The 15,838-nt window shown below is 53.6% G+C and overlaps 1 protein-coding gene across 3 annotated transcripts in view; it reads left to right on the forward strand.

Annotated features, from left to right (window-relative positions):
• LOC100983880 (cadherin-23) overlaps positions 1-15,838 on the forward strand; it is a 77,461-nt gene that overhangs the window by 35,549 nt on the left and 26,074 nt on the right. For all 3 annotated transcript variants that reach the window (XM_063607722.1, XM_057298923.2, XM_034930761.4), the window contains 7 exons: positions 3,699-3,920; positions 4,208-4,327; positions 5,301-5,481; positions 10,320-10,453; positions 10,924-11,133; positions 11,654-11,761; positions 14,973-15,075. In XM_063607722.1, the coding sequence (XP_063463792.1) occupies positions 3,699-3,920; positions 4,208-4,327; positions 5,301-5,481; positions 10,320-10,453; positions 10,924-11,133; positions 11,654-11,761; positions 14,973-15,075 (1,078 nt within the window). The remainder of the gene's footprint in view (positions 1-3,698; positions 3,921-4,207; positions 4,328-5,300; positions 5,482-10,319; positions 10,454-10,923; positions 11,134-11,653; positions 11,762-14,972; positions 15,076-15,838) is intronic.

Genomic DNA, 15,838 nt, shown 5'->3' on the forward strand with positions numbered 1-15,838 from the left:
AGGCAAGCTGGAGCCAGTTTAACTGTAGATTCAGAGCCTGAGGCACCCTGAGTGCATGCGCGCGCGCGCGCGCGCACACACACACACACACACACACACACACACACAGAACAGGTGCAGGACTACACGCCAAGATCAGCACATCCCTACCCCGGGACACACACAGATATGCAGGCAACACCTGTTGGCGTGCCCCACAGCACATCCTGCAAGCTCCCCTCCGGCAGAGGCCTCAGCTGTCCGCCTGGCTGTGCACCCGCCCTCCCTCCCTGGTGCCTGGATATCTGCAGGACACTCTGATGCACCCTAACTTCTAGTGCCTCTGCTCTTGCACCCACACCCAGCACTGCTGGCACCACTGGAATGTCTCTCCCCTCCTAATTCTTCTCATCCCTCAGGGCTCAGCTCAAGTCCTCCCACTTCACGAAATGTCCTGACCCTTCCTTTTTCCCGGCAAATCCTTACTGTCCACACCCCCTTCAGCTACCACCTCCAGCCTGAGATAACCAAGCAGTTGGTTCTTCTTCCGGCTGTTCTGCCCTCCAGAGCAAAACTACAAACCTCTCCCTGATGTTTCTGAGACCCCAGCACAAAGCTGGGCGTGGAGAAGGTTTTACTGCACTTTTATCTGAATGGACAAACCAATGAGTGAGTGAGTGATTGTGTGATGGAGGAGCAGAGGTGATCGTGGCCAGGACCAGGGATCACAGGAGTGGAAGAGCACAGCCATTTTACTCAGTTTACCCCAGTCTAGCTGAAGCTTCCAGGGGTTTTTCTGGCACTTTAGGGATCTTGGGTTAATAGGTGACTCCTAGGCTGAGGGGCAGAGGACACCCAGAGTCTGACTGGGTCAGGAACCAGGGTATCAGGACTCAATGGGAGCCAGGAGTTCTGGGGGCCTTGTGGGTGGCCTGATCCAAGTCATGGGCTCTCTGGAGGCCCTTAGCCCTTGCTCTAAGGGCAGGGAAGGCTACAACAGAAGAAGGCTGAGGCATCATGTTATTACTAAGTGAACTTGTGCAGGCCCAGTCCCCCTGGAGCCAGTGAACTCCCCAGGATGGGAGCCCCAGAGGCTGGCAGGACATAACCCAGGTCTTTGGGCATGCTCCTGGCCTTGTGACCCCACCTTGGAAGGCAGCCCAGGGCCCTTCCTGCTGGCATAGCATGAGCTCCCTTCCACCAGGGGAGGTACAAAGCCAACTGAGATAAGGTGGACACTGGGCCCTTCTCACCCTGACATCCTCTGGCAAGTGAGGGGGGTCCCTTAAGGGCAAGATCCTAGAGCACCACCCCATCTCAACCCTTCCTGGACTGGCTTTGCTCAGGACACCCTTGAAACCAGACTCCCTCTGCCCCAGGGCCTAGCAGCCGGGGAGGGCCTGGAATTAGAGAAAGGGGAGCAATTGCCCTGCCAACCCCTTCCCCAGGGGGCTAGAGCCTCTGAGCTGGGCCCAGTTCCCTCCCCCCTTTTCACTTCCTTTCTCCCTACCACACTGCCCACCACTGAGCCTCCTGGGGTTGCATCAGGGTGAGACACAGGCATTGCCCAAGGACCATGGTCCAGAAACCTCAAGCACTGTTTCCTCAACACCAGGGCAGGACAGGAAGGGCTCAGCTGAGAGGGCCTTTGGAGCACTGACTTTCTCCTCCCTCCAGAGACCAGAGGAAGTCAAACCCACCTTCCCTCCCCAAGCCCAGACCTGGTCTCAGAGCAGGAGGGGCTCCAAGGCCCAACTCTGTTCAAACTCTCCACTCCCAGCCCCTGCAGCCTGCACACTCCATCATGTGTTTGTGCTTGTTTTCATTAAAAATAGTGGTGAAGGCCCCAAATATTCGAATAAAGATGACTGTCAAGGAAAGCCACCATGTCCATCTTGTGGCTCTGCAGGGCCTGGAGGCAGCTGTGAGTACTCTCTACTGGTGAGGGGCCCAGCCTTGAGCCCTCCTGAGTCCCCTTACTTGCTGGCAAGAATACAAGAGCACCACATTGCAGGAAAGGGGCTGAATTCCAGCCTCCCTGTTGGGGAGGGGATGCTGACATTTCCCACATTCCCAAACTCACCTCCCAAACTCCCTGAGCTAGAAACAACTTTAGAAATCAAGCCAGGTCCTTTATTAAACAGACAGAAAAGGTCCAGAGAGGGGATGTGACCTGCCCAAGGCCACGCAGCTCCTTTTCAAGGCTGCCAACCCTACCTGCTTTGGAAACCGTTTCAGCAAACACCCAATGCCCTCCACCCCCAAGATCCAGAGCTGCATATCAGAGGAATCATTGCCTCCTCAGAGGCAGTGACAGCCTTCTTGGGTCCAGATCCCCTGCCCATCTGTCCATCCTTCCATTGGTAGCTCCAGAGCCAGCCAGTCCCAAGGAAAAAACCATATGCAAATTGCCTACATTGAGTTGTCTGTACCACCTGCTTTCTGTTCTCTGGCCTGGCAATGGCCTAGTCACGTTCTCTCTACCCAGACACCTTTGCAGTGATTAACGCCTTATTATTTTATATTAGTCACTCATTATGATTTGTAATAGTTAGGGTCCTGGCAGGAAACAGATGGCACACTCAGAAAGGGTTCAACTGAAGAGAGTTTAATACAGGGACTGTTTAGAAGGCTGATAAAGCACCCAGAGACTAGCACCAACCACAGGAAGCCACTACCACTCACATGTCCAAAGGGAAAGAAGAGGAAGTGATGTTCTGGAGCCCAGTGAAAGCTGGTGCTATGAGAGGGGGACCCCTGTCCCCAAGCAGGAGAAACACAGCCATGGGCAGAACCGCAGTGAGGAATGGAGGGAGTGTGGAAGAAACACCCCCGCCTCTTTCTCCCCACTGCTTTCATCTTCAGCCAGGGCCTCCCATTGGCCACGCCCAGCAGGAAGCTGGATAGCAAGGGAGCCAGGGTAAGGCAGTTAGTCCACAGGGGACATCTTCCCAGGTGGAGAAAGGCAGGAAGCGGGAGCAAGAACCATTTCTAGTTGATTCTTGAGTGCTGATTGCCAAGTTCTGATTAGCTGAATATTACTTGTGGTCCAATTGACTCAAGCATTGGCAGAGATTTCCGATCACAGGATAGTATGTTGTAGAAGCTGTTCTTGGAATGAAGTTATGTTCTGTGAGTCCTATTTTTCACAGGTCAACAAGTTCTGCCCACGAAATTGCCACAAACCCAATGTCCTCCTTCTGAAAATGCTGAAAATATGTATTTCTTTCATTTACATGAACAATAGATGAAGGTTAAATATGGCATTGGGCTGAGTGCCTCACATTCTTGCCTCTTGTAGTCTGGCAGGACACATAGGCTCAATAAGACACAGGCCCTGGTAAAGCTCTGAGCTGGGGTGACTACCAGGGTTCATCCCATATGCCAGTCTTAATCACTAGACCACTGTGCTAACAAGGATCCCAAGTTTGCATCTGGCCTCAGCAGTTCTGTGATTGATTAGTGATGTCTGCTGGGGTCGCAGACATAGGAGTGGTGGTGCCAGTGCCATCTTGGACAGAGCAGTTACCTTACTTGGCTTTTGATGGAGTTTTTGAGCTTTCTCTCTCTACCAGCCTGTGACCTACCCCCTGCTTTCTTCTCCTTGCCCTTTCTGTTTGAGTCACATGGAGTGAGTTCAGCCCAGGAGAACAGCCATCTGGATCCACCTTGGTCCCTCTGGCCACCTGACCAAGGACATGACCCACTCTTTTCCACAGGCCACCACGCACGTGTACGTGACCATTGTGGATGAGAATGATAACGCGCCCATGTTCCAGCAGCCCCACTATGAGGTGCTGCTGGATGAGGGCCCAGACACGCTCAACACCAGCCTCATCACCATCCAGGCACTGGACCTGGATGAGGGTCCCAACGGCACAGTCACCTATGCCATCGTCGCAGGCAACATCATCAACACCTTCCGCATTGACAGACACATGGTCAGCAGCTGATGGCAGGATCAAGACAAGGGGCGAAACCTATCCAGGGATTGGCAAGGAGTTCAGTGACACTGGAGGGGGATGGAGCAAAGATGCAGTCTAGGGGAAACTGTGGGGGCACTCAGTGTGGGAGGACGAAAAGTTTGGTGGAGTGGAGCCTGGGCTAGGGGGTAGCAGTGGTTCCCCATCACAGCTCCAATGTCAAGGCCTACTTCCCAAATTGGTCAGAGGGTGCTGCAGACCTACCACCCCTAGATCCATCCTTGTCCCTTCCATGTGTCCCCCAGGGTGTCATCACTGCTGCCAAAGAGCTGGACTACGAGATCAGCCACGGCCGCTACACCCTGATCGTCACTGCCACAGACCAGTGCCCCATCTTATCCCACCGCCTCACCTCTACCACCACGGTGGGTGCATGGGACACAGCCCCAACTTGGGCTTGGAGGTTGGGGAAGGATGGGACCCAGAAAGCTCCAATGCGGGAAGGGGTTAGGGGAAGATTGTCCAAGGGAAATGCCTAAATCCAAGACCCCTGTCCTAATCTCAGCAACTCACTCAAACTTGCTGTGTGACTTTAACGAGGTCACTGAACTTCCCTGTGTGGCTACATCTGTCAGACAAGTGACAATACCTGCCCTCCTCTCCTTCATGGGAAAACCATGAACTCTGGGTTTCAAGTCCTTGCTCTTCCACTTTCTAGCTGTGTGACCCTGAGCAAGTTGCTTAACCTCCCTGCTTCCATTTCCTCATCTGTGAAAGGAGGACAATACAAACTATGTTTTAAGGAGTGAGAGGAGCAAATGAAACCACGTAAGATAACCACAGTGCAGCAACAAATAGAAGTTTATGGCAGTACTATTATTATTTTTTTGAGACAAGTTTTCACTCTGTCATCCAGGCTGGAGTGTAGTGGCTTGATCACAGCTCACTGCAGACTCGACCTCCTGGACTCAAGAGCAATCCTCCCACCTCAGCCTCCCAAGTAGCTGGGACTACAGGCATGCACCACCATGCCCAACTAATGTACTACTCTTTTATTTTTTGTAGAGGTGGGGTCTTGCTATATTGCCCAGGCTGGCTCTGCCTCAGCCTCCCAAAGTGCTGAGATTACAAGTGTGAACCACTGTGTCTGGCCAATAGCATTTTTATTAATATGATGATTGTGCCCATAAAAGGCTTTGGCAATAATGATAACTCATCCACATGCATAGCTTAAAAGCCCCACCCATATCCGACATCCCATATGATTCCTGCATGGGCCTCATGAGGCAGAATTATCAGGTCCATTTCACAGAGGAAGGAACTGAGGCCCAGCAAGTGGTGGGCCCAGCACAAAGCTGGCTGGGGTGAGGCCTTGGCTAAGCTTTTCCACCATCTCAGGTGCTTGTGAATGTGAATGACATCAACGACAATGTGCCTACCTTCCCCCGGGACTATGAGGGACCATTTGAAGTCACTGAGGGCCAGCCGGGGCCCAGAGTGTGGACATTCCTGGCCCATGACCGAGACTCAGGACCCAACGGGCAGGTGGAGTACAGCATCATGGACGGAGACCCTCTGGGTGAGTGGGGCTTGGGGCATGCCACCCACAGGGTCTCACCTGCACACCCGCTCGGGAGGATAAGAAGGGAGGTCTCAAGGCATTTGGCCTCACCATTGTGTGATTTTGTCCTCTCTGGGCCTCAGTTTCCCCATCTATGACAATGATGGAAATAATCTTCTCCCACCTCTTATTCCCAGAGATGTGGCGAGAACACCCTATAATCTGGGAACAAGGGCTAGTGGCCTGGGAGGGACACAGACTCCTTTAAGAACATGATTAAAAAATGCCCTGTTGCATACCCAGAGGAACGGCCCCAGGGCAGACGAGGGAAGCACATCCTTACAGTGCGTGCAGAACACAGCCCCCGCCCTCAGGACCACAAACCCACACACCAAGGGAGCGCCTGGCTTGCTCTGCACATCTCATAGTCACCCATTCACAGCCCTCTCCTTGGATGAAGAGCAGAGTTTGCCTTGGCCTTGAGGGCAACTTCTCAAGTCCATTTTCACTCATTACTATAGAGTGGGAATCCCAGACCCAAAGGCACCAGCTAGGGTCAGGCAAGGAGCCTTCGTGGGAGATGGTGTAGGAAAGAATCAGGAGCAGTGGGGACTGCGCAGCCACAACTCAGCTCCTGCCAGTAGTAGCTGTGTCCAGATCCCAGCCTGGGAGTACCTGGGCCCATTTTGAAAAGAAAAGCAGAAATCCAAATCTTTGTGAAACATCCTGATTTTTTAATTGATCGTGCAGGAAATATTTCTTGAGTACCTCCAGTGTGCCGGCCGTGTTCCAAGAGCTGGGGATACCAAACAGATGCAAATCCCTGCCCCATAGAACATACATTCCAGTTGGAGGACACGGGCAATGAACCAACTGACTAAGTAGATGACTTAGTATACTGGGAGGTGCTAAGGGCTATGGAGAAAAATAAAACCAAGCCGGAGGATGGGGAATGCCAGGGTGAAGGCAGCAATTGTAGGCTGGCAAACACCTGAAGGAGGGCAAAGGTGAGTCAAGTGACATCTGGGGAAGAGCATTCCAGGCAGAGGAAACAGCAAGTGGAAAGGCCCTGAGGTTGGAGCATGCCTGGGATGTTCACAGAGAAGCAAAAAGGCCTGCAGCTGGGGGAAAGTTGAGCAAAGGGAAGCATAGGAAGAAATGAGACCAGAGAGGTAATGGGGCCAGATGTTGTTGGGGCCTTGAGGGGCATCATGAGGGCATGGCTTTTGCTCTGAGGTGGGCACCCTAAGAGGGCTTTAAGCAGAGGAGAGACATTATTTGACTTAGGTTTCAGCAGGACCACTCTGGTTCCTGTGATCAGAACAGACTGTAGGGGTGAAGGAACAGGAGCAGGGAGGTCGGGTGGGAGCCTGCTGCAATCACTCAGGCTAGAATGAGGTAGCCGGGACAGGGTGGTGGCATCACCACCAAAGGGAAAGAGGTGGCCACCTCTGGTGTAATTCAGAGGTGGAGCCAGTAGGATGTGCTAACTGATTGGCTGTGGGATGTGAGAGAAAGTCAAGGTTTTGGCGTGAGCAACCCCAAAGATGATGGCGTTGCCATTGACAGATGGAGGGCTGCAGCAGGAGGTTGTGGAGGGAAAGGAGGGTCGGTTCGAGATGTCAGGTAGGGGTTGCGTATACAAGCCAAGAGTTCAGGAGAGAGGTCTGGGCTGGAGACGGGTATTTGGGAGTTGTCAGCATAGAGGTATTTAAATCTAGGAAACAAAGAGCGGTGCGAAGATTCAACAGTGAACCCAAGGCTCGCTTGCAATTAAGAGGCTGGAGGAAAAAACAACAACCTATTTATGGGGGGCCCAAGTGACAGAATGAGAGCCCCTGCTGCCCAGAGCTTATGAGGGGTCACTGTGTTCGGACATGCTACCCTTTCGGATCCCAAAGTCTCCTCTCTGGCCAAGCACTAGGCCTTCCTCTTTGGAAACCAGCAGAGCAAGGGCCTTTCTCTTCTGCTGTTTTCACAAACACAGAGATTTTGTAATTTTATGGGAGTCCCTGGAGCACAGGAGGATGCCGGCACCTGGTGGAGAGGCAGGTGCTGGGCGAGCAGCTGAAGCCCCTCCCCATGAGGGGCCCGCTCTGCACCCCAGCCTCAAGGCACAGAGCACACACCTGTGCTCCAGCACAGTGCAGACCTCCATGCCATGGCCTTTAAGCCACAAGCAAAACTTCCTGGGTTCAATCCACACATGATTGGGATGAGCCTTAAGAATTTGGGGCCTTGTGGGGGAGTCCCAGCAGACTAACAGGCAGGCTCTCAAAGGAGTGAGAGACGCCTAGGAGTTTCCTAAGGCTGACCTGGGTGGGAGGCTTCCTCCCCCAAGGAAGGAAGAGTAGACATTTAGAGCCCAAAGATAACTTTGGGGTCTCTGAGCGCCACCCGCATCTCAGAAATGATCAATGAAGGCCCAGAGAGGTGAGGAAGGCCTGATGGTGCTGCTGACATGGGTCACGACATCCATTTCCCACATCTCCTCCCACCTCGGGGTTCATGTTGGTCACTGAAGGGTTGACGGACGCTACAGCCAGCACCGCTGTCTGGAGAGAGCTGGTTTCACAGTGCACCACTGCATGGAGGGACGTGCCTGGGACCCCAGCTTAAAGGTCACCTTCCCAACACTGCAGCCTGAGGCTGGAAGGCTGCTTTCTATAGGGAGACAGATGCCAGATTTCTGAGCACTTACCAGCCCCACTGAGCCCTTAGGAGGAGCTGTGTGCTCAAAGAAGAGCTGGGAGACAGGCCACATGCACTTGAGCCTCTCCCGCCAGCGCCTGCCTTCTCAGCTGCCCTTTCTGGTCACGCCCATTCCTTGGACCCCTTTCCTACATCCTCACCCTCCCTGAAAGCTCCCCGTTCCTTCAGAGGCCTGCCTGGGCTCCCTTTCGGGATCAGCACACACAAGGTGGGCCAGGGTTTGTCCAGTACCAGCACAACCCCACGGTGGCATCTCTCTATTAGCCCATTTTTCAGATGAGAACATCAAGGCAAGGCTCCTTAACATGCCCAAGGGCACACAGGCATGAAGTCCAGATGCAGACCTAGATATGATTGGACGAAAGCCTAGGCTTTTAACCTCCTGTCTCCAGGAGTTGTGGAGGGATGGGGAAGTCTGGCCCCAGAGCAAGCTGCCAAGGAGGAGAATTTGCACAGGGGAACTAGGCTGGCCCAGCCCCCAGCCCCTCAGGCCTGCCTCCCTGAGCCTTCAAGGGAGTGGTGCTGGTGTCTCCTCCTGGCTTTGGAAGGAGAGCATGAGGCCCTCTGCCTGCATATGGCCAGGGCTTGAGACAGGGCTGGGAAACACCTAGAAAGGGAATCCCCAGTTCTTTGGAGACCTTGGGGTGTCAGGCTCAGGAAATCCTGCTTTAAGCAGCTTCCACCCCCCAGGCAGGGTGAAGCCCAGGGGACGGGAAGAGCCTGGGAGCGGAAGGGCTGGTGGGAAATCCCGGCTGCAGGTGGGACTGAGAGGGGCTGTTTTTGTACATCAGAGTGTTAGGAGCTGGGGACAGGGAATTGTGAGGTAGGATGTGAAGAGACAGGCAGAGAAAACTGTGGGGGCGCCTGGGCCCCTGTCCTTGCCATGCCCTGTGAGCTGTGTGCTTCCTGCTGTCTGTCCCAGAGCAAGTCAGTGCCCCACTCTGGGCCCTTCCCCCTAAGTATTCAAAGGGAAAGTGAAGGAGGTAACTAACCTTCTCTCCATTCCATTTCCTGGGGGAATGCGGAGAGGTGGCCTCTCTTCTGCAGGCTCTCCCAGTTCCCTAGCTCACGTCCCCTCAACTTTCTTCCTGCCAGAGCCACAGCCCCCACCATTCTTGCCTCTCCAGCTGGGCTCGCGCTTGCTTACTGGTTTCCTTCCCCCTGTCTCTTCTCTCCACCCTCCGTGTTCTCACCCCGCCCCGGTCAGCTCTGAGTGGTGCTGTCTGGAAAGAACACAAGTCCTGTGCGAGGCAATGGGTTAAGACCCAGAGTGCTGGTTTGAATCCTGGTCTGTCATTCACTTGCTGCAGGAGTGCAGACAAGTGGTAACCCTCCCCTGGTCTCCCAGTTCATTCTCCAAAGGACACAAGGGACTGGACGGTCTCTGGGCTGCCTTCCAGGTCAGCATCTGAGAATCTGAGGTTCTTGCTCTGGACGGTCAGACATCGGGCCCTGCAGCCCAGCCAAGAAAAGGATTCTGGGGCCACAGGGCCAGCGGGTCTCTTCAGAAACGTCAAGGAAAGGAAATCAGGGTCACCACAGGTGTAGGGAACCCACTCTGCTTTCCAACTATAGCTCAATATGGGGACTAAATAGAGGGCATTGGGGGCTTCCCTGCCCCTCATCCGTCCCCTTCTGCCTGCCCGGTGCCTGCGCATTCACCATTAGCAAAGCATTGCTTTGTGGTCAGCTCTGCCCTTCCCAATATCCTTTTTTACAAGCCATGGCATGTGGGATGGATCGTACATTGCGAAGCGCCTGATGCCTTCATTGATCAAGAGTGCTTAGACAGTGGGTGCTAGTATAGCAAGAAGCCCCCACATTTTCAACATAGCCATCTTACCCAGGTCAATCTCTGGCCTGCCTGTGGCCCAGGGAAGGAGGCTGCTTGGTCTGGCACATGAGGGCATGAGTGGCCCGTGTCTGCCTGCACCCGTGGTGGTGATCCGCTACCACCCACCTGCACATCCCAGCCCTTGCAGGTCCCATGAGGATCTGAAGCTGGGGTCACTGGAGGACCCAGGCCCCAGCTGTCCCCCACCTCTGACGAGTGAGGCTTGCTAGAGGAAGCAGAAGGAGTCCTGGGGTCTCCGCAGTTCCTGCCAATGCCCGACTAACTTGGGCCTCTCCTGGGTGACACCCAGGGGAGTTTGTGATCTCTCCTGTGGAGGGGGTGCTAAGGGTCCGGAAGGACGTGGAGCTGGACCGGGAGACCATCGCCTTCTACAACCTGACCATCTGTGCCCGTGACCGGGGGATGCCCCCACTCAGCTCCACAGTGAGTCTGGGGGCCCCACCCGCTGGCTTCACCTCGCTGCCCCTGTACTTGCCACAGAGATTCTTGTAAACATTGTTACCCTTGTGCCAAGAGAGGCCACAGGCTACCCTGGAGCCAGGCCAGGCCTGCCCCTGGGGCCCTTAATAGACCTCTCGCCACATCCAGCAACTCTCTGGAGAGGCTGCCTTTCAGCGCCCCTCTGCACCCAACCACTGCCCCATCACTCCCTTCTCCATCACTGCCCCTCCTCTGCCTCTGCCTTTCCTGCTTCCCTCATCATCCTCTTTTCATCTTCTTTCCTTTTTAATGTTCTTTTTCTTCTTTCTTCCTCTCCCCATTTCTCTTTCTTCCCCATGACCAACTGCACCCTCCCTCCCTCCATGCCGCCCTTGGCGAACCTCCTCCTCGGTTGCCATGCGCAACATCCATCGCTCTTCCTCCCCTCCCTCCTCCTTCTCTGACTGGCCCAGATGCTGGTGGGGATCCGGGTGCTGGACATCAACGACAACGACCCTGTGCTGCTGAACCTGCCCATGAACATCACCATCAGCGAGAACAGCCCTGTCTCCAGCTTTGTCGCCCATGTCCTGGCCAGTGACGCTGACAGTGGCTGCAATGCACACCTCACCTTCAACATCACTGCGGGCAACCGCGAGCGGGCCTTCTTCATCAATGCCACGGTAGGGCTTAGACTGACCCCAGGGAGCTTCCCAGGGTTTCCAGTGAAAAAGAGGACCCTGCCCTAGAGGCTTTTCTGCTGCCACCATCTGGGCTCCACCGGGCTCCCGTTCCTGCACTGGGATGAGGACACCTCTGTGGGAAGCATGGAATCTTGGATTCACCAGTGAACCATCTCTGGAGTCCACCTAGAGCCAGCCCTGAAGCTTGTCATGTGCAGAGATGGGGCCAGAGCCTGTGGGACCACTTGGTTTAATCAAGACGCACCAAAGTTCTCACTTAGCCTCTTGAGGTGTCTGTAGATGGCCAACAACACCATGGGGTCCTCCGAGGGCCATCTCTCAGAAGCAGCAAGGCCTGGGTATGAGTGGGTCACTCTCGCCCCTGCCGACCCACATTTTTGGCCTTCTAGATCATCTCTTAGGCAATTTAGGGAGGCCAAGCAGAGCAGTTGGCATCTGTGGGCCAAAGTAGAAAGCAGGGAAAAGGTCTCCATGCAGCTCACCACCCTCCACATCCCAGACAGGGATCGTCACTGTGAACCGGCCCCTGGACCGCGAGCGGATCCCAGAGTACAAGCTGACCATTTCTGTGAAGGACAACCCGGAGAACCCACGCATAGCCAGGAGGGTGAGACTGGAGGGCACTGGTGGGAGTGGGCTGGGAGCTAGAGGTGCATGGAGAGAGAACACATCACCCCTCCTGCAGGCAGCATAGCCAGGCTTACATGCACAGGCTTTGGAGTGAGCACGTGCTGGCTTCAAATCCCAGTTCTCTCCTTCAGTAGGTGCGTGGCTTTGGCTAGTTAACTCCTCTTGGCCTCCATTTCTCTTCTGCAAAATGAAGATCACACCTACCCCAAAGTTGTAGAAAGGATGAAGGAGCCAATATATGTGAAAGCCTCAGCACAGTGCCTGGAGTGTGACAAACACTCAGTGAACATCAACTATCATTGTTTCCTCCCCAAACCACTGATACCTGGACACACACTGCATTTGTGCATGGGGCAAATGGGCCTGCATTCACCCACAAGCATGCTCTGAGGTCCTGGAAGGGCTGCGTTTTCCAGGTGGCTCTCCCCTCAGAAGCCAAAGAAATGAGCTCTTGACTAAAGGGAGGTGGATGTTGCAAAGCAAACAGTCCCTTTGGGTTGGGGGTCAGCTCTGTCCTTCCAGCCCATGAATCTGTGGTAGATCCCTAGCCAGAAGCCTTCAGGCCCAGTTCATCTCAGCTCTGCCCCTGACTAGCTGTGTGGCTCAGCCAAGGCACCACTCTTTCTGGGCCTCAGTTTCCCTATCGGTCTAGCCAGAGGAGACGTCAGGCTGGAGAAACTCATAAGCTACATGCCCCTCCCATGTGGTGCTCCTCTGCTTCCTACTCTTTTTTTTTTTTTTTTTTTTTTTGAGACAGTCTCACTCTGTCACCCAAGCTGGTGTGCAGTGGTGCAATCGCGATCTCAGCTCACTGCAACCTCCACCTCCCAGGTTCAAGCGATTCTTGTGCCTCAGCCTCCCGAGTAGCTAGGATTACATGCACACGCCACCTTGCCCAGCTAATTTTTGTATTTTTAGCAGAGATAGGATTTCACCATGTTGGCAAGGCTTATCTCAAACTCCTGACCTCAAGCAATCCATCTCCCTCAGCCTCAGCCTCCCAAAGTGCTGGGATTACAGGTGTGAGCCACCATGCCCAGCTTCTACTCCCTCATTTTTGCCCCCACTTTTTCTCTTTTCTGCTCTCATTTTTCCTCTCCCTTGCCTGGCTTCAGGAGGGCCCCGGGTAAAAGCAGCATTGAGTGGCAGGACTCGGTGGGCTTAGGGGCTAAGCCCCACTCTGCTGCTAACTCACCACTTGGCTCTGAATGGGCACTCCCCATCTCTGCACCTTGGTTCCCTTGTCTCTGAGGTGGTGACAGTGCACAGGGGTACTGGAGGTTCTGAGGTTTGGCGAGTGTGAAGTGAGGCACTGGCAGAGTTTGAATGAACTCCAACCAGGGCAACAGGAAGGCCTTGAAGGTCGAGAAACAGGACTCATCTTCCCACCTGAAGTGAGATGGAACAGGATTCAATCCCATTTGCCACACCTCCGTGAAGGAGTTAAATCCCTATTTGCCAGACTAGAAAACTGAGACCCAGACAGGGGAAATGAGGCACCCAAGATCACCCAGAATAGGGTCTTCAACCCAGGTCTTTGAACCCTGGTGTGGGCGCTTTTCAGATTTTTTTTTTTTTTTTTTTTTTTTTAGATTCAGGGAGTACAAGCACAGGTTTCTTAACATGTCCATATTGTGTAGTGGTGAAGACTGGGCTTTTAGTGTACCCATCAGGTGTACCCAAAACTACCTATTATGTCCAATGTTCACTGAACTGTGAACTCACTGCCACTCACTGAACAGTGAACATTGTACCTAATAAATAATTTTTCAACCCTCACCCTCTTCCCATCCTCCCACCCTTCTGAGTCTCCAATGACTCTTATTCCATTCTGTATATCCATGGTTACACATTATTTAGCTCCCACCTATAATATGCAATATTTGACTTTCTATTTCTGAGTCATTTCACTTAGGACAATGGCCTTCAGTTCCATCCATGTTGCTGCAAAAGACACGACTTCACTCTTTCTTACGGTTGAGTAGTATTCCATGGTCTATATACCACATTTTCTTTAGTCAGTCCTCTGTGGATGGACACTTACATTGATTCCATATCTTTGCTATTGTGAATAGTGTGGCGATAAACATGTGAGTGCAAGTATCTTTTTGATATAACGATGTATTTCCCTTTGGGCAGGTACCCAGTAGAGGGGTATTGTGGGACTGAAGGGTAATTCTTTCTTTAGTTCTTTGAGAAATCTCCATATTGCTTGCCACAGTGGCTGAAGGAATTTACATTCCCACCAGCAGTGTATGAGCATTCCCTTTTCTCTGCATCCTCACCAGTGTCTGTTGTTTTTTTCTTGAGATGGTGTCTTGCTCTCTTGCCCAGGCTGGAGTGCAGTGGCACAGTCTCGGCTCACTGCTACCTCTGCCTCCTGGGTTCAAGCGATCCTCCTGTCTCAACTTCCCAAGTAGCTGGGATTACAGGTGTGAGCCATCACGCCCAGCTAATTTTTTTGTATTTTAAGTAGAGACAGGGTTTCACCATACTGGCCAGGCTGGTCTCGAACTCCTGACCTTAAGTGATCTGCCCACCTCAGACTCCCAAAGTGCTGGGATTACAGGCGTGAGCCACCGTGCCCAGCATGTTGTTTTTTGACTTTTTAATAATAGCCATTCTGACTGGTGTGAGAGGGTATCTCACTGTGGCTTATTGCATTTCTCTGATAATTAGCAACACTGAGCATTTTTTCTTTTTTTTTTTCTTTTTTTTTTTTGAGATGGAGTCTTGCTCTGTCATCTGGGCTGGAGTGCAGTGGCATGATATCCGCTCGTTGCAAGCTCCGCCTCCTGGGTTCATGCCATTCTCCTGCCTCAGCCTCCCAAGTAGCTGGGACTACAGGTGCGTGCCACCACGCCCAGCTAATTTTTTGTACTTTTAGTAGAGACGGGGTTTCACCATGTTAGCCAGGATGGTCTCAATCTCCTGACCTCGTGATCTGCCCGTCTTGGCCTCCCAAAGTGCTGGGATTACAGGCATGAGCCACTGCACCCGGCCACATTTTTTCATGTTTGTTGCCCTCTTGTATGTCTTCTTTTGAAAAATGTGAGTTCATGTTGGTGTGGGCTTTTCTGATCATCCACCTCTGTGCCCCGATCCCCAACCTCCCAACCCTCCTCCCACCTAGGTGGGGGCACTTTGCTGAGCATGGCCTACAACGTGCCCCATTCTGCCCCTTGCAGGATTATGATTTGCTTCTGATCTTCCTTTCTGATGAGAATGACAACTACCCCCTCTTCACTAAAAGCACCTACCAGGCAGAGGTGATGGAAAACTCTCCCGCTGGTAGGTGCTGGGCCCACCCGGGAGCTCCTGCTGTTGCCAGGCACCACTGGGGCCTGGGATGCCTGAGGACCTCCCTTATGCCTAACGGCATAGCTGAACGTAGACCCCGGTGGGTGCGGGAGGGGAAGGATGGGCGCAGCTCCGGGAGACGATGGGCTGGGGCTCCCGGGCCTCCTATGAGCACAAAGAAGCCACAGGTCTGGTTGGAAGAGACAGTCGTGGTCATTGTTCCCCAGGGTGGTCTGAGAGCTGCCCCACCATCCCTCAAGAAGGGCATGTAAGGTGTGAGGACTACCCAGGAGGGGAGTGGGTCCACCCCTCACTGCTCCCTCCACCCTAGGAGTGCAGGGCATCCCAGGGCCTTCTGGAAGTCCTGGGGAGCATCTATAACTAGAAGTGGGAGGTCAGGGGGTCCTGGGTAGGCCAGTGTAGCCCTCTCCCCACACACGTGCACTGACCAGCCTCACCTCCCTCCGGAGGGACAGAATCTCCTCTGTGATGTCCCCTGAGGTGGCACCTGCACTCCTCCAGTCTCCCCAGCCCCCGTTCCTCATCTCTGGCTGGGCATCCCCCCTAGGCGAATTTCATTCTTAAACCTGTCTGTGTGTATGCTCACACATGTGCCCGTGTGTGTCCATACCAAGGCATGTGCGTGGGGTTACACATGTGCACAGACACATATAGGCACATGGGTGCCCACTGATGCGCTCGTGTGCAGACATTCCCACCTGCAGAGGCACACGAGTGCACAACCAGGGAATCC

This window comes from Pan paniscus, chromosome 8, assembly GCF_029289425.2.
Source record: "Pan paniscus chromosome 8, NHGRI_mPanPan1-v2.0_pri, whole genome shotgun sequence".
In the NCBI taxonomy this organism is placed as follows: Eukaryota; Metazoa; Chordata; class Mammalia; order Primates; family Hominidae; genus Pan; species Pan paniscus.